The sequence below is a fragment of the Dermochelys coriacea genome, chromosome 20, assembly GCF_009764565.3.
Source record: "Dermochelys coriacea isolate rDerCor1 chromosome 20, rDerCor1.pri.v4, whole genome shotgun sequence".
In the NCBI taxonomy this organism is placed as follows: Eukaryota; Metazoa; Chordata; order Testudines; family Dermochelyidae; genus Dermochelys; species Dermochelys coriacea.
The window spans coordinates 396622-415597 of record NC_050087.2 but is presented as its reverse complement, the minus strand read 5'-3'; the positions used below and the strand labels follow the sequence as shown (position 1 = coordinate 415597).

The window sequence follows — 18976 nt, the reverse complement described above, 5'->3', positions numbered from 1 at the left end:
ACACCAGTAGCTTGCTCGCAAGCACAAAGTCTTACCCTGGCTTTCACTGGCCTCCTCCTTCCAGGGTAACACCAACAGTTCTTATAGGCCTAGTTGTCCCCAAATCCATTCCTTTCCCAAGACAGACTGATTTTCCCCCTCTAGTTTGTGATCCCTAAAGGCATGAAAGTAGCCTTCCAATTATCATCTCACTTTGCCATACACACTCCTCACAATTTGCACACCCGAAAACTGCTTGGGTAAAAACAAACAAATTGTTTATTTAATAGAAAAACCACAGATTCAAAGATGAAATAGTAAGGGAGAGCAAACATATACAAGTTACACAGTAAATAAACATAAAGACACAGCTTCAGATGTCTTCTGTATTAGTTAAAATATTTTTTCTAATACAAGTTACCTATTGCCTTTAAACAGTTTCCCAGTGTACCTCCTAACTGTTGGGGGATCCAGTGTTTCACAGACAGCTTCCCACTTGGAGGCGGTCCCTCAGTTTCTGGATGAAAACGTCAGCTTCAAGACTCCTTTAAAAAAATATATTTTTACCCTTTTTTTTTCTCTCAGACTATGGTGATTCCTGGTTATTCAGACTAGGGAAATTCCCAGTTGTCTCAATGTCTTTCCATTAACTTTAATGGTCTACCATTATCCTTTCCTGGGCTGAACAATGGATAGGTACTTGAAGCTGGTATAATGTAAGCAACTGTCTTGGGAGGTAGCCTATCCCTGCCTAATTGCTTCAATGCCCTGTTTTGAGGTGATGCTAAAGTTGCCCCACAATTACAATTTACAATTTTTTATGTATACACATACATACATTAATGATCATGGTCTATATACAGATCTCATAATGACCATCAAGTTCAGAACATTACAAGTTTATTCAAAACCTTACTTGGTATATTTTTATAGTACCAAGATATATTCTGCAATCAGTTGATTGAACTGCTTATTTTGAGGGTTTAAGCCTCTTGTTCTCCCTATGGGTTGTCTGGACCCCAAGTTATCATACTCATCTCTGCTCAAACCCTGCAGCTATATAGTGGGGGGTCTGATTTACAGGACCGTCTTGAATTTAACCTTTAGAATACCAGGAATTAGATGATTTGCCCTCGTGGTTCCCCACTGAGGGATCTAAGATGAGTTATATTAGTTTTTAATACCTGTCACACTCTTTGTCCCCAAACATGATTCCTACCTCCTTCTCACCAACAAGGGGAGACACCTGCTTGCCCACCTCCTTAGCACTCTCAGAGGCCCTTACTGAATGTCCTAAGACTCCATCTCACAGATTCCTGCTCCCTGCCTACCCTACAGCATTGCTGTCCCCACCTCCCTATGTATTTTCCTGTGTTTGTGTGATATGTTACAATATTCATCTAACCTCCTTGTGCAGTTTTGAGACCTTTCTGTGACCACACCTGACTGTAGACATGTCACATATAAATTGCTAATCATCAGGCCAAGATCTTTTGTATCATTTAATAAGGGTTTGATTTTTTGGAAGGTAATTAACGTGCGCTTCATTCCCCTTTTTGCTTTGGCTCTTTTCAAGGTGAAATGTTGTCAGAAGGCAAAGAACAAGTAGGAGACACCCTCACTGTCCAGTGGGTCAGTGATATGGAGACCAAGTTGCTGACCTCCCTTGATTATACAGAAGGATGTATAATGCAGCTATTCGATCTCTACACAAGTCTTGTAGAACACAGGAGAAAAAAGAGGGGAAAATCAAGTATTTTTTTCAAACATCTTGGAATGAGAAAAGGGGAGAAATTAATATTTCTGATTAATTTGGAGGAACAACGATCTGATGCATATGCAGCCAGATTTTAAAAAATGACCTTCAAGCATGAGGCATTTCAATATGCTTTCCAGCCTACTGTACATCTTTATTGAGAGCACCCCAAAGTGTTTTCCCAATCAGAGGCAAACTAAGTAGACAAGCTAGATACAGAAAGGATTATTATCCCCATTTTAAATATGGGGGACTGAGCAGTGAAGAATCTTACCTAATGTCACACAGAGAGTTTGTGACAGAGCCATAAATTGAACCAGATCTTCTGAGTTTTATCCCAGAGCCATATGACCATCCCTCCTTTCATTATAGACCCTAATTCTTTCTCTTTGTGTGTCTAACTTTCCCAGTTGTTCCCAAAACCGGCATGTGGAGAGCATGGCGAGAGAAAGTTGCATAGAAACCTCAGGAAGCCCAGCCCTTGAGCCCTGAACAGATGCTAGAAGATGAATCTGTAATTTTCTCCAGGACTTCTGAGCTCCTTACCATGTTACAGGAATTTGTAGGGTCCACACTGTTCAACAAAGCAGAAGCTGTTGTTGTTAAATATATAGTGACAATGGTGGCCAATCTCACCAAAGCCTTCACTCTGCTAACCAAACAGTGCCGTGGCCTGCAAGCAAAGTATGATACCTTAGCATCCCAGGAGTCCAGGAAGCAGGAAGTTCAGTATGTGAACCTTCAAAAGGAAGTACAGATGCTTAATGAGAAAACGGCATCTTTGGAGGCTCGAGTCCAAAGCATTGAAGACAAATACAAGATGCTTCTTGTAGCAAATGAGGCAATGCAAAAAGAACTGCACAAGGTGAAGGAAAAAGCAGTAATAAAGATAGAACCATCTTTAAGAGACATGAAATTTGGGGCCAGGGCTTCTTTTGAAAGAAAATCCCAGGAAGATGATGATAAAGATCTTAGTAGGAAAAAGGATGCGGTTCTGTCAGCTGAAAAGCTGTCATGGAAATCCCAGGCAGACCTTGGTAAATCCCCCTGTAGGAAAAGGGAGGCAAAGGTACCAGATAAAAAGCAGCTTCAGAGACCATTGGTAGAGAGAACAGAAGACACCAGTGACAAACAGGATACAAAGCTTCTAGATAAAAAGCCAGCACTGAAAGCCTCAATAGAGAGAGGTGAAGAGACCAGTGACGAATAGGATGTAAAGCTTCTAGATAAAAACCCTTTAAGGTAAGTCTTGGTAGAGGGAGGTGAAGGCACCAGTGACAAATGGGATACAGAGCTTCTAGATAAAAAGCCAGCACTGACAGCCTCGACAGAGAGAGGTGAAGACATCAGTGACAAACAGAAAGCCCCAGTAGAGAGAACTCAAGACACTGTTGTCAAATGAGATGCAGTCATCCCAGTGGGAAAACAAGAAGAGACTTCAGGAGACCTGGTTGGAAGACGGCATGAACCACCTCTGGACAGTGAGCAAACAGAGGCTGCTGACAAATGGGATGTGAGCCTCCTGGGTGGAACCCAAGAAGCTGTTGAAGATGTCACTGGTGAATGGCATGAGATCCTGCCTGATGAACATGAGCTCAAGGCTGACAGTGAAGAAGAAATTGAAATGCTCCCATCCCCAACAGAGCTCCCATACCAAGGGATCTCTGGGAAAGGAAAGCAGAGGAGGAAGAAGGAAAGCCTGTACACTGAGGAGACACATACAGAAATGCCTCAGAGCCCTATCAGCAGAAGCAAGCTTGAACCATCCACTGAACTGTGTGGGTTTAATTCAGCTACCCTGGCTTATCTGGAGCAGAAGATGGAGAAGCTATGGAAATGTCCCTCTCCCGGGAAGAGACAAGCAGAGAGGATGCTGCCCAACGACCCAGAAGCCCAAAGGCTCTACATGGCCTTGGAGAGGAAACTGAAAGAATGCATCTCAAAAATGAAGATAAAATATTCCAGCAGCTTAGAGGAACAGAAACTTCCAAGGAGCCTGGAGCTGACTGAAGAGCATGATGAGGAGGTAAAGTTGAGTGATCCTGACAGTCCCTTTTTGGAGTCCAAAGTTCCTGTGATCTCACGATGGGGACTCCCTGCAGCCCTGTGGAAGGAACCTAACGTCTCAGCACATTTTCAGTTTCCCAAGCAATGGCAGCAGCAATGGTGGCAACAGCAGCAGGAGCAATGGCAGGAGGAGGAGCAGGAATGGTTTAAGAAGATACAGAAGGAGCAGCAATATCAGATGCAGTCACCACAGCCTGAGGAGCAGCTCCAGCAGCAGCTGCAAGGGGTAAAGGAGAAGGTGGAGGTGGAGCAGCTGGAGGAGGAGTAGCTGCAGCAGGAAGAACATCAGTTTGAGGAGCTGCAGCCACGGCAGGAGCCACTGCAGGAAGGGCAGAAGGAGCGGCAGGAAGAGAAGCAAAAGCAGTGGAAGAAGTGGCTGGAGGAGCAAGCGGAGGAGCAGAGGCTGAGGCAGCAGCAGCTGAAGCAGCATCAGAGGCTATGTCAGCAGTGTCAGGAAGAGCAGCAGGAAAAGCATGAGGAGCAGCAGAGGCTGTGGCGGCAGCAGGAGAAGGTGCAGAGACTGTAGCGGGAGCAGGAGGAGGTGCAGAGACTGGCGGCAGCAGGAGGAGGAGCAGGAGGAGGTGCAGAGGCTGTGGCGGCAGCAGGAGGAAGAGCGTCAGAGGCTGTGGCAGCAGCAGGAGGAGGTGCAGAGACTGTGGCGGCAGCAGGAGGAGGTGCAGAGACTGTGGCGGCAGCAGGAGGAAGAGCATCAGAGGCTGTGGCGGCTGCAGGAGGAGGAGCAGGAGGAGGTGCAGAAACTATGGCAACAGCAGGAGAAAGAGCGTCAGAGGCCGTGGCAGCAGCAGTGGGAGCAGCTGAAACTGGCAGCAGGAGGAGAAAGAGCATGAGGAGCAGGCGAGGCACTGGCAGCAGCAGGTGGAGGAGCATGAGGAGCTGTGGCAGCAGGAGCAGGAGGAACATGACCTTCAGCTGAGGAAGTGGCAGCAGCAGGAGGTGAAGCAGCGGGAGCAGGAGAGGCTATGGCAGCAGCAGTGGCAGAAGCAGACTACCCCCACATCTGCACATGCAGGCGAAGGAAGTTATCACTGAGACCCTGCACACTGATGTTGAGAGGCTGGCTCTCCTCTTCCACAAATACATCTACTTCTGCCACCTTCAGCATGTCAGGTACCAACATATGCAGACTACTGGTATCCATGTGGGGCCAAATCCTTGCTAAGGACCTGCTCCTGCTGCCATCAAAGCCAATGTGAGCCTGTCCATTGAGTTCAATGGGAGCAGGACTTTGCTCAGTCTTTACACAGGCAAAATTCCTATTGAAGCCAATGGAACAAATCTTGAGGTGCTTACTAAGGCCTTACTCAGACCACAGGCCTTGTGGCAGCTGGGGAATAAGTAAGGTGCAGACACACCTAGTTCATGTCCCCTCCCTTCCCTGACATGCCACACACACAAACATACCCTGGAATTTCCCTCCACTTGGGGCTCTTGTGAAAGGGCTCAAATAGTGTCTTGCACCAGGGTATTCTCCAAAGGACAGCTGCCTCTTTGTTTGGCTGTTCCTCAGGGCAACCAGGATGGGGTCCAGTGGATCAGATCCTGAGAGGTGCTGAGCATGTGTAGCACCCATTAAAGTCTGCTTCTATTGAGCTCAGTGGTCAAACTCTCACTGATCTCATCAGAACAGGATTGTGCAAAGTGTGCTCAGCATCTCTCAGGATTTGGCCCTAGCTCAGCAATAAGACCATTTCCTTTACTGGTAGTTCTGGGTAGTTGGTGCCTCTTGGGATTTGTCCCTAAATCAATCAGATTAGCCTATCAACTCTATACTTTTTTTTGGATGGTTGGAAGATAAAGGCTCAAAGCAGCACAAAGGAAACTCCACATGGTCTCATCACCTAGTGATATGAGCGGGTTTTCCATGCTCCGAAATATCAGCGCTGAGATCCATTGTACAGATCTGACAGAAAAACCTGGCCTCAAAATTACAGATGGGTCAAAGCCAGAACAATTTATCCCACCCCCAACCGTGAATTTTAGGCAAAAAGGTAGTGATGAACTCAAGCCACAGCCCTTGGGTTTGGATTTCAAACACCCCAAAGGTCAAAGGTCTTGGATCCAGGGTTGTGGTCTGGACCATCTCTAATTAAAAGAGATGCAAACGAGGTACTGCAATACCTAGAAATTAAGATGATAGGGCATTAGAAAAACTGAGATGGCTGGATGTATGGCTAGACAGAACCCTAAACCCAAGCACCCCTCAGTTTGCATATCCTTCCCCACTCCCCTGCTAACACAACACACACCAAACTATGTAAATAGGTTGTTTGGTTTCTCTTCTACTGTGGAGAAGAAATATTTCTCACAATTTAATTCCTTTTCTTTCTATTCCAAGACAAACCTTAATGTTCCGATTGGAAGCTGCCAGAGCTGTAAATGATGGTGCTGAGGTCTGGAACTTGTACACATATGTGGAGAGGGTGGATGCTTACCGGAAAAAGGTGCTACAGTGCTGGGTGGCCAAGCAGAAAACAGCAGAGCAGACACGTCAACACTGCCTTGGCAAGATGATTTCCTTATTTGCCCAGGTGAGCTTTTGGGGAGAAGTTCTCTTCTTGGTTCCCACAGATAATCCTGCTAACATCATTGGCATAACCAAGAGAAGAGTATGTCCCTTGGTTTTTATGGTTCATTTTTGTTTCTAAACTTAGAAATAGCCAATGGGATAACAAGACAAAAAAACAGCATGTAAGGGGTTAGGGTGAAATTTCCCCCTGTGCAGAAATGCCAGCACAAGGCCTATGCCCAAAGCCCGAAGAGCATAAGTGGGACGTAAGTAGTGCATCAGCCTTGCTCTGGCTGTCTGCACAGGAGTAGATGTCACCTTTACTGATATTTCCCATCTATTCTTGAATCCTAGTCTTCCAGGGAGTGGGAAGGGTGTTGAGGATCAATTGTGGTTGCAAAGAAGAGGGCTGGTCCAGAGATTAGGGTACTAGTTTAGGACTTGGTTCAAGTCCCTGCTCGGCCACAGACTTCGTGGGTGACCTTCGGCAAGTCACTTAGCATCGCTGTGCCTCAGATACCCATCTGCAAATGGGATAATAACCACTGCACAGGGGTGCTCAGAGGACGAATACATTAAAGATTGCTAGGTGTTCAGGTAATGGTAATGGAGGCCAGATAAATACTTTGCCTTCAATTGAAAGGAGCTGGAGAAAGGCAAAATGTTACTGTGCCCGATACTGAGTAGCATGCTTAACTGCCTGTAGTCTCCAGAAAAGCCAACAGGAGTTGTGGGTGCTTGGCAGCATTCTGGGATTTGAAATAATTAATAAATTCCTGTAAAAAAATTTAAAGTACCACCTTCTCCTCTTTTAAATCCCTCCATAAAACCTACCTCTGCCATGATACCTAAACATCACTGTCATCTGGCATTGGTTAGACAAGTGGCGAACTGAGGCTTCTGTTTTTATTTTATGCTAACCTTTGTTTTATTGTTCCCTCATCCCATCAGATCCTCTCCCCACTCCATTTGTCTACTGTGTTCACCTGTTGCGTCCTAACATCTAGATTGTGAGCTCTCTGGGGCAGGATCTGTCTCTTTGCTATACTTGCCTATAATTACCATAATATCTCTATTATTCTTTTACTAATGATTACGAACCACCAAATGCATCTGATGAAGTGAGCTGTAGCTCACGAAAGCTTATGCTCTAATAAATTTGTTAGTCTCTAAGGTGCCACAAGTACTCCTTTTCTTTTTCCAATCCTTATGTTTCAGAGTAGCAGCCGTGTTAGTCTTTATTATGTTCTTACTCAGACAAACTCCTACTGGCCAAGGATTTAGATATTATTATTATTTATTATTACCAGTGAACAGATTAATTGGACCAGATTCTCCTCTCCCCATACCCAGTTTTACCCATTGTAGCCCTTTTGATTTCAGTCAGGTTATTTCTGAATGTGAGTGAGAGAAGGGAAAGGGGAAGCACTGGCAGCAGGAGGACAGCTCCTTTTCTTTGTTGTTCCATTAGCTCCGCCTGAGCACTGAACTCCACCTCAGCAGCCCATCCCCACTCATGATCAAAGCAGTGGATGAAATGAAGAAGGAGTTCCCGTCCTCAGCCCATGCCGGATCCAAATCCCCTGGCTATCCAAACCCCCTGGCAAGTGTGAAGAAAGTCAGAGACTTTATGCATCCAGCTGGAGTCAGGTATATGGGGGTCTGGAAATGTTCAAGGCAGCCCTTATTAATACACCCTGCTTTGCTACAGCCCCAAATAGTGATCTGATGCTCAGGTCCACATTGTGGGCCTGATCCTGTAAGGTGCTTGTTGCCTCCTCTAAGAGGCTGAGCATCTACAACTCTCACTGACTTTTGAGGTCAACTTCTCAACTTCTATCAGGATCAAGCCCCGAGAGCCTCAGCATTCCATTTGGCCTCTCCTCATTTTCACTGTCCCACTCTTTCAAGACCTCCAGCCAGAGTAAGACATACCCTGTGTTCCCATCTTGGCTGTTTCAGTTTTTTCCCTTCCTCTCTGTACTTGCTCTGTGGCTAAGCAGAGGACTTCAATCTCTAGGGCTGCCAACCACATTTGAAGCCCAATCCTGCTGAGCACCCTCAATTGCTACTGAGCCAAGTCCTGTCATTGACTCAGGTAAACTCCCTTTGGAGTCTAATCCTGAGAGGCACTTCTCACCTCCATCTCCCACTGAAGTCCTTTGAACACTGGGCCACTTATGTAGGTGCTTAAATATGGGCTTAAATGCCTAGCTTTAGCACTTGTTTGTACATTGTGGGTTGAGTCAGGAGCCCATGGCTTGGCCCATCACGTTACCATGTTAATAGGTTTGTAGCTGAGTAGTTTTTATTGCTTGCAAATGACTGTGTTCTTGTGCTCCTGCAGTGAGCAGCTTTGTGACCAGATAGAGTCAGTATGGAGGACCGAAGTCATCTCTCACAGTTTTCCTATTGTTCCAAAACCCCCTGTGTCACTACTCTGGTCCCAGGCTCGTGGCTTCCCAGATATCCCTAGATTTTTGGAACTGGATGTGAGTTCAGTTAGGAGCAAACCCTTTAGAACTCTACAGGCACGGTAAACAGCCTTACATTTTATTTTACCTTAATCTGCAGGAGGAACCATGTTATAATAATATGACTGTGTCAATCTCTAATTCCCTCTTTCCAAAGATCTCACCAAGCTTTGCAATTATTAATGAGTTAAACTTCCAGGTGAGTTAGGGAAACATCTGTATTCCCATTTTACAGATGGGCAAAATGAGGCACAGAGGGAAAAGCAAGTCAGTATCAGAGCCTGAAATAGAACCCAGCTCTTGTGACTCCCATCCAGGTGCTCTAACCATTAGACCATCCTACACCTCTCTACATGCTGAATGGGATTTCTTTTTTGACTGAAGTCACCCTGTCTCTTTGGTTTTATGCTGCAGAAAGAGCTGTATTTGAGCAGGGGGCGGGCAAAGGAAGGTGAGAGAGGGCCTGTGGAGGAGAAGAGGGAGGCAGGATGCAAATGTGCTATGAGTGGAGGCCAAGAGGAAGGCCAAAATATTATTTTCAGACACGACATTAGAGATGTAAGAGTCCCCTTGATACTTGCACATGGATACACGTATCAGAGTAACTGGGAGTAATGGGTGCACACTGAGCTAACAAATACCTTAGCATTACATATTAATAACAGCCCAGCTAGCTCCCCACCACATGGGCTTTGTGTCCACCTCCCATCCACACCACACTGCTTGTGTTCCCCCACAGCCAGATGTCGCTCTGCCCTGCTAGCTTGGTGTGTGTGTTTCTCCTGCTTGCCAAAAGCTTTGGCAGAGTGCTGATGTTTCCTTCTTCCCGGAACTTCTTAGAATTTCTGCAACAGCCTGTTGCTGCAGGTTCACATGCTGCTGGTCCTGACTCCTGCTGGTGGTGCTCAAAGATACCTGAGCAGGGGACAAGGCTCATTCCTGTGAATGTGGGAGGAGCACCCCAAAATGTGATGAATTGCCACATTTTTTCAACTGAGAAAGGCAAGCCATTTGTTCCCCATGACCCCCAAGATCTAAAAAGTTTGCATGGATTAAAAGGACCAGCTATGCCAGAGGTGGGCAAACTACGGCCCGCAGGCCCCTCCTGCCCGGCCCCTGAACTCCTGGCCCGGGAGTCTAGCCCCCAGCCCCTCCCCCACTGTTCCCCCTCCCGTGCAGCCTCAGCTCACTGCGCCGGCGCAGTGCTCTGGGCGGGGGGCTGTGAGCTCCTGGGGCAGTGCAGCTGCAGAGCCCAGCCTGCCCTGGTGCTCTGTGCTGCGCGGTTGTAGCACTGCCAGCCACTGGTGCTCCAGGCAGCACAGTAAGGGGGCAGGGAGTGGGGGGGTTGGATAGAGGTCAGGGAAGTTCGAGGGGGTGGTCGGGGCCAGGGATGTGGATAGGGTTGGGACGGTCAGAGGGCAGGAAATAAGGGGATTGAATTGGGACAGGGATCCTGGGAGGGCAGTCAGAGGCAGGGATAAGGGGCGGTTGGATGGGGCAGGGGTCCTGGGGGGCAGTCAGGAATGAGAGGAGGGGTTGGATGGGGTGGTGGGGGGCAATCAGGGGCAGGGGGTCTGGGGGGGGTCAGGGGACAGGGAGCAGGGGGTGCTGGATGGGGCAGGAGTCCCAGGGGGGCCGTCAGGGGACGAGAAGCAGAGGGGGTTGGATAGGGATCAGGGACTGAGCCATGCCTGGCTGTTTGGCTCCATGCAATTTTGGAAACCCAATATGGCCCTCAGGCCAAAAAGTTTGCCCGCCCCTGAGCTATGCTCATGCAAATCCAGACAGTTGTGGGGCTCTGGGCTCCAGAACTGTCTCCTCTACAGCCAACCTGGCCTCTCTGTCTCCTTCTGTCTGGTCAACGCCACTTCGGCTTCCATGGCACTTCTGCCCCTCCCCATAGCAAGCCAAAGACCACAGGGCAAACCCCTAAGCCTAGGCAATGATAAAAAACCCTTTCTGCGCTCAAAGGCAGGTAGAGATGCTCATTGAATCCAGGGCCGAGGCAGCAGATGATATGGGGTGAAAATGTGACCCTTATCTCTCATGATTTGTGCTCACATTGCTGCCACCTTTGTCTGGGCTAGAGAGTTGAGTTAATCTCCCTTCCTGTCTCTCTTCATGAGTGGCCTGTAGGTGTCACTGTTTAGTCACTCAACAGCATTCTTGTGTTCAGAATGACACTGCCTGCATTGAATTGATGAATGAATCGATGAAGTGAGCTGTAGCTCACGAAAGCTTATGCTCTAATAAATTTGTTAGTCTCTAAGGTGCCACAAGTACTCCTTTTCTTTTTGCGAATACAGACTAACACGGCTGCTACTCTGAAACCTGCATTGAATTTGTATCCCCAGCCTTTAAGTTTGTTTAATTGTTATACACACGCATGGAATCTCATTACATTTACTCATTTAAACTGATCTGGATTCAAGGATGCAGGGGAGTTGAGTGGGAAGAACCTCCGGAAGAGAACAGCAGAATTCTGCTCACCTTCTCCAACATTCACTGAGTGCCTTTTATCCAAACATTGTTTACAAACCATACGGCGACTGTACCCATAGAATCCAGTCACCGTGCGGGTAGAGGGCAGCAATCAGGCTGTGTTGCATCGGGTGCGGGGCTTGGGAAGTGTTTGGGAAACCCTGACTCTTGTGAAAAGTGCTGTGGGATCTTCCTGGCTCTACTCCATTTAACATTTTTACCAATAACCTGAAAGAAAACATTAAATCATCATTGATCAAGTTTGCAGATTACACCAAAATCGGGGGAGTGGTAAGTAATGCAGGGGACAGGTCACTGATATAGAGAGATCAAGCTGGGCTCAAGCAAACAATATGCCTTTTAATATGGCTAAATGTAAATGTATACATGTAGGAACAAAGAATGTAGGCCATACTTACATGATGAAGGACTCTATCCTGAGAAGCAGTGACTCTGAAGAAGATTTGGGGTTCGTAGTGGAGATGATCAGCTGAACATGAGCTTCCGTGTGACTCTGTGGCCAAAAGAACTAATGTGCTCATTGGGTGCATAACCAGGGCACTCTCAAGTGGCAGTAAACAGGTTATTTTGCCTCTAACATGACATTGGTGTGACCACTGCTGGAATACTGTGTTCAGTTCTGGTGCCAGCAATACAAGAGGATGTTGATAAATTGGAGTGGGTTTAGAGAAGTGTCACAAGAATTATTAAAGGATTAGAAAACATGCTTTATAGTGATAGACTCCAGGAGCTCAATCTGTTTAGCTTAACAAAGAGAAGCTTAAGAGGTGACTTGATCACAGTCTGTAAGTACCTACATGGGGAACAAATATTTAATAATCGGCTCTTCAGTCTATCAGAGAAATTTATAAAAAGTTCCAATGGTTGGAAGTTGAAGCTAGATAAATTCAGACTGGAAATAAACTGTAAATTTTTAACAGTCAAAGTAATTGGAACAATTTACGAATGTTTGTGATGAATTCTCCATCACTGATAATTTTTCAATCAAGACTAGATGTTCTTCTAAGAGATATGCTGTAGACATTATTTTGGGGCAGTTCTCTGGCCTGTGTTATACAGGAGATCAGACTAGATGACCAAAATGGTCCCTTTTGGCCTTGGAATCTATGAATCTATAATGTCCACACAGACAGGCAGTATCCATAGATTCAAGGCTTCCTCTGAAAGCTCCCCACATAGTAAAGTGTATGATAGCCAGGTCTCCTGCCTTGGAAGGGCCCTGCAGAGTCCTTTGGTATTGGAATCCATCGTTCTAGTTATTTCAATATTGATGCTCATACTACAAAGCCTGTGAATAAACCTTCTGAGGGTAATGAGACTACTAGTTTGGTGGGACTGGGAATGAGTCTTATCAGCTGCAAGAAGCAAACACAATAGAAAAACAGATACGCCCAGTTCTCACTGACATTCTGCATACCAAGCTGGAGGGGCAGGGGAAAGTGGTGCTTCTTAGGTGGGGTTTACAGGGCAAGAATTCTGAGGCTTTTCTCCTGTAGAAGTTCACACACTGATAGAGCAGGAAAGGATTGCACAAACTGGAGGGCAAACTGGGAGGGACTGAGGAGTTTGGGATCCAGTGGGTTTTGTGCTGGTGAAAGATGCAGATTTGTAGCTCTGGAGGCTGAATAGGCATGTCAGGACCAGGTTACTTACACACACACACATCCTCCTGTCCTGCCCCTCAGTGCTCGCCCTGTCTGTGAATGTTGCCTGCAATTATCATAAATTCTCAGTGGGGTCAGGACCTGAGTTACAGTGAGTTGAGTAATCAAAATCCATTTGAGAGATTAGGTTCCTGCACAGGCTGTAGACTCCAGCTGGCACAGTCCAGTGGAAGTTTCACAGACCAGTGTCTCTAAGACGTGTGCATAAGAATGAGAGAGAAGCAAATTTAAGTGGAATAAAAACAGCACAAGAAATTATAGCAAAATATGCAGCCCACGTAAAATGTTACCATCTGTGGGCTCTGTCATGGCATCCAGTGGACATCAAGGGGATTTCTGATTGAGTGTGACCTTAGATCTTTTATTGGACCAACTTCTATTGATGAAAGAGTCAAGCTTTCAAGCTACATAGCGCTCTTCTTCAAGTCTGGGGAAGGTACTAAGAGTGTGCAAGCTAAATACAAGATTGAACAGATAGTTTAGTATAAGTAGTTAGCACATGTTCTAAGGGACCATTTCTGATGAACTGTAAGATTTGGCTCTGTGAGATTAAAATACCTTTCAGAGCTTGATTTGCTGTGACATTCGAGGTGTGTCTATACAGCCCGCAGCAGTGAGCCTCCCAGCCCAGGTCTCATGCTAGCGCTAAAAAAAGCTCTATAGACAACAGCACTTTGAAGTTGTGGCTCAGGCTCTGAAGCTGACCTCTCTCCCTAGGCTTCAGAGCCTTAGCTCCTGCCCAAGCCACAGTTTTAAAGCACTCACTATTTTGAGCCCCTTTAGCCCATGTCTGTTGACTTGGGCTGGGAGGCTCGCTTCCACAGGCTGTGTAGACATATCCTCAATGATGCTGTGTATCTAATAGCTACAGCCTAGGATCAGGATCCTGTTCTATGTTCTCATTTACTCTGCACACCAGATGTAATAAGGCTTATCACTTTTTATTTTCAAGGTGCTTTGCAAACATTAACCTATTAATCCTCACACACCTGCTGTGTGGTAGTTAAGGATTATTCCCGTTTTGCAGATCTGTCTTTATCCACAAAATCTGTTCATGAATTTCTAGTGCACCCCCTACCACAGTGTCAAGGTATCAAAATAATGAAGAAACAGAATCAAGAGAGGTTACAGCCTGATTTTCAGAAATGCTGAGCACCCATAACTCCAGCTGAAACTGCCAGTGCTCAGCATTTCTGAAAATCAACCCTTAAGTATCTAAGGGAATTGATGTCAGCACTAGGATTAGAAGTCACCCTCTCCTAACTTCCAGGCCTGCTCTCTGACCATTAGACCATCCCATACTATTTAAAGAGCTGACCCTGTAAGGCGCCGAGTGTTCTTAGCACCCAAATAAATCAGTGGGTGTTGCACTTAAGCAGCACTTTGCAGGATTGCTCCTTTTGTTTGTAGATATCAGTCACTAATGTCCCTAGTTCTTACATACGTACAACCCCATTGACTTTAGATGCAGCAGGTGTGCAAGACTGGGCTCTTTATAACTATTAAATCATTGGTTTCAGAGTAGCAGCCGTGTTAGTCTGTATTCGCAAAAAGAAAAGGAGTACTTGTGGCACCTTAGAGACTAACAAATTTATTAGTTAAATTATTATAAATTTGTTAGTCTCTAAGGTGCCACAAGTACTCCTTTTCTTTTTATTAAATCATTAGTATTTTGTAACAATAAGCCTGTCTTATTTTTTTAGAGTCCAGAACTTTCCCAGATGGAAAACATATGGACACAAGTAAAAACCCAGTAAATATAGAATAGTCCAGATGCAGTTTAATGCACAACAGAAATTTATGTAAAGCAAATAAAGTTTATTTTTGTGTTTATTTCATGGCCTTGTGCCTTTACTGTAAAGCCTGCAGTTTATGTTCCAGTCTGTTGAGGCTGGGATTGTCAAAGGGTCCTAAGGGAGTTCCATTGAATTCTCAACTTCTGTTGAACTCCAGTCCTTCCACTTAATTTCTGTTCCTGCTCAGGAATGTGCCCCTCCATTCCCCTGGGCCTTCTCTTATTATCTTAATAAGGGGCAGCAACAGAAACAATTGCACCTTCTGCCCGTGTGTGTTACAGAGCAAAATTCATGTGCCCTATATACTGAAATCAAGAGGTTATATAGTGAAAGGGACTGAATGGCAAAGTGAAAAGCTGTTCTTTTCAGGCAAGCATTAGCTTGATATGGATTTGGGCTGGACTATGGCAAGCATTATGTCATTTTGGTGGGCTGAGGTGACTGATGAGGGGAGAAGTTCTGACCTCCTAGCCCTGCTTGGCCACTCTATCAGAGTTGCACTAATTTGCATAGAGGTGTGGGGTTGTGTCATGTATTCCTTAATATAGAGAACCTGGAACAATAGCATCTTCAGAACATCCTGACTACTGCACTGGGGAAGTATGGAGATAAGGCTTGTGACCTACGTGTTTCAACCAAAAGCAAAATCTTTCACAGTCATCAGAACCGAGTGACTTAGGCCACACATAGCTTTTTCAGCACCCCTCACATTCATTTTGCAAGAGGAAACTCCACCTCAAAGGAGCGCTGGGGGCATCAGGAATTTGCTTCCAAAAGAGGCCAAAAGTTAAATACTGTAACTACCAGGCACTCTGACAAATGCAGATTACTAATAACTACTGTAGTCAGGAGGCCTGGAGTAGCTGAGATGGAATCAAGATAAATTACTGCTGGGTGTGAGATAGAATCACACTCCAAGCAGCCCTGAAGTTTTGGCAGCTCCCAAACACAATGGGAAATGCATCCCTCCCAACCCTGCAGCTATTCATGTACATCCCTTTTCCTCATATTTCACATCTGTTCCGCCTACACCTGCGAAGTGCAACCAAGCTCTGGCATCTGGGCTGCAAGCTCTTCCAGGAGTCTCTCCCCATCTTAAACTATGCAGCTGAGTCTAACGTGGGTCACTGTGTGAGCTGAGGTTCCAGATGTGTTCTCCCTGCCTCTGATGATAAGCTCAGGTACATGGGCTGAGAGTGCAGTATAAATACCTCCACAGAAGGGCAGCTTATCCAGTCTCTCCTGTTGGATGAAATGTCAGATCTACTCAAGTGTGTAAGTGGCTTTGGGATGGGGACTGTTTGTTATGTGTGTGTGCAGCACCTCGCTGTACAGGGGCCTCTAGATGTTACTGCAACATAAAGGTAATAATAATAACAGTCTACTATGTGGGTTTGTGCCTACAGCCCCGAGAGGAGGAAAGACCTGATAGCTGCACAGCTAAGCACTCCTTTAGCTGCAGTGGTCAGGTCCATTGTTCTTGGAACAGAAGGGTCCGAGTTCTGTCCCCGATCACACCTGTGGGATGCATGTAGTCATGCTGTGCAGTATGAATGACATGACATAGCCTGCACTGTGCACTGGAGAGCATTGTCTCTCCTCATCCCCCACTCAGTTGTGTGTGCTAGTGTTACCAATTAAGCAGCTAGAGCTTCTCTGGTGAACACAAGACAAGCATGGAGCTGTTGGTTGTTAGAGGCAGTGGACACTGGATGTCTCCGCCTGGTATATGGGTACAATTCCCAGAAAAGGCTGGGGTCCACAAGCTTATCAGAAACATCTGGCTTGAAATCTCATTTTAAGGCAGGAAATTAATTTGGATGTTAAGCCATTTCCTTTCATCTCTATAGAGAGCAACTCTGGTGGCACGACAGCTGGAGAGCAGTATCTGGGAAATGCTGATTTTCATTAAATTGCAGAGAGGAGAGAAAGAGGTCATGGAAAATCCAGGGATACCCTCACTGCCCACAATGCAACTTAATGAAAAGGAGTGGGAGCAATTTACAGCCAACACTTCTTATTGCTCTTCCCTCACCCTTAAATTCTCCTTTTTCCAGGTTCTTACATGAGACCCTGTCACGGACTCATAGATCATTCCCACTCTTGGCCCCGTGTGGACCATGCGGGGTGCCCCTTTCAGTGAGACAGCCCTTCTCTCTCGGAGTTAAGCCCCTCTACCTCCTGAAGCTGCACTTCTCTGAGCCTTAGCACACCTTTTTCTTGCTGTGGGCCTCCTCAGGGAGTCCACTCACTCTGGACCCCCAGGGCCTCCACCCCCCGAAGGGGATGATGCCACCCTGTTCTCTAGACCAGAGTGACTCTCAGCCAGCGTAAAACAGGAGGGTTTATTGAGCGTTGAACACAGCACAGGAAACTCTCAGGGCCTCAGGCTGGGCCTCAGGCCTGTCCTCCCTCAGTACAGCACATCCAAGTCTCCCCTGCATCCAGGAGGGCTCTGCCTGCTCCCTCTCTTCAGCCCAGACCCCCTCCCCTCCCCCGCTTCCCAGCTGGGCATCTGATATCACCAGCCCCAAGCCCCGCCTCTGTCCATTGTCTTCTCTCCAGGTAAACAGGGTCGTAAACAGGGTCACCTGGGCCTCTTCTCCTCTCTTCGCAGCCCATTGTCCTCCCACTGGCCAGAACTGGCTGTGACTCCTGAGCTGGGCCTCTGGGTCACCAGTCGCTGGGGTCTCCATTCTCCTTGCCAGTGGTTGGGGTCCCAAGTTCCCTCGCCAGTCCTCTGTAATAACAAACTCTCTCTCCCATCACCTCATTAAACCGTAGCACCTAGGGAAACTGAGTCCCACCCCCTCTGCATGCAAACCATAGGAAAACCAAGAAAATCCCCCATAGGAAACAAGGAAAACAAGATACTCCCCCACTTGGTCACAGACCCATTTCCAACCTGTCAAAGGGCCTTTAAGAGGTTCAGAACCCAGCTCAAACCTGTGCTTGGTTTTCCTCCTAATTCATGGGACTTAGAGAATTGAGTGCATGAGAGTCAGGGTTGATGAGAGATACAAACAGCAGTTTGTTCTCAGTGGGAGAGGGAGCTGGAAGGAGTGTCCATGTGCTGGAGTCTCTTGTGTCTGGCGTGTCTTGTAACTGGAGTCTAGGGAAGGACCAGCAGTGGGTCCCTGCTGGGGAGAAGCAGGAACTGATTGGGAAGGTTTAAGACTTTGGGAGTGGACTGATTTGGTGGGAAGGAGCCCCGAGGGAACTCAAGCCAAAGGTGAAGGCTCAGAATGGAAGTGTTGCCTATATCAGACTTGAACTCCACTTCCAATATTAATAAATAAGACCCTGGATGGGGGGACTGTGTGGAGCTGTACAAAGTGTGATTATACTGTAGAGGGGAGCTGAGGCAAGGGGGCGTGGGCTGTTGTAGAGAGAAGCCGTACCATCACACAACCCCACAAGGGTCATAATTGTAGCAAAGGTTTGCACAAAGTCTGTGGGAATGTCAGTTCTGCTTCTGGACCAGAGCTCCTGACAAATCATACAGTTGTATTTTCACAAACCTCTATTACTGCTGGAATAAATGGTTCACTTCCCAGGCAAAACCAGTCCCGCTGTTGTGAGATAAGTAACCCTGGCAGCCTTCAAGCTGATTAGCAGGAATTATAGTTTTATTCCAACATAATTTGGTACAAGGCAAACAGTACAGAGGTCTGGCTCTGAGAGACACCCAGGCAACAGCATTGAGCAATCTATCTACTTTGTCAGGCTCTGGGTACATCCAGCAACCTGGCAGTGCTGAACTGTATATTCTGTGGCAGATAAATTAAATTTAATGGATTTTCTCATCTTCTGCTCACTCTCCTCCCATGCCTCTGGTCCACCCACCTGAAACCACCACAGATGTATTAAGGAGTCTCTTTATCCATGTAAAAGATATCTGTATAAAAAGTCTGAATGGAGAAGGAGAGGGAGAGTAATGAACTGGCTGGTGTGTATGTTCCCTATTGGTCTTTGCTGGACAGAATCAGAACAGTTCCATCCTGTGGCATAGGCCCCGGCCCCTAGCAGCTGATGGAGATTCTCCCTTAGCTCAAGCTGGGCTTTTGGAGCAGAAGGAGCTGAGCTCTGTCCCCACTGCTGTTGTGAAGTTCCAGATGGTCCCAGTGTGCACAACCATGACAACAGTGAAGTGCTTGTTGTTCAGTGGGTCTAATTGACCCCCTGTATCTATGGCAGAGTTATAATGATCT

General features: G+C 46.6%; 1 protein-coding gene across 9 annotated transcripts in view; it reads left to right on the top strand.

Annotated features, from left to right (window-relative positions):
* Positions 1-18976, top strand: part of LOC119845605 (protein FAM186A) — a 32496-nt gene that overhangs the window by 5131 nt on the left and 8389 nt on the right. For 3 of the 9 annotated variants that reach the window (XR_006278324.1, XR_006278326.1, XM_043506411.1), the window contains 5 exons: positions 1556-4930; positions 6159-6351; positions 7801-7979; positions 8677-8865; positions 14673-14802. Coding sequence is in view for 4 of the 9 variants with exons in the window: in XM_043506411.1 (XP_043362346.1) it covers positions 4827-4930; positions 6159-6351; positions 7801-7979; positions 8677-8865; positions 14673-14715 (708 nt within the window). In the remaining 5 variants the exon portion in view is untranslated. Of the gene's footprint in view, positions 1-1555; positions 4931-6158; positions 6352-7800; positions 7980-8676; positions 8866-11235; positions 12007-14672; positions 14803-18976 lie in introns of those variants that run through there. The other 6 variants (XM_043506413.1, XM_043506414.1, XR_006278323.1 and 3 more) reach the window with 5 other exon arrangements.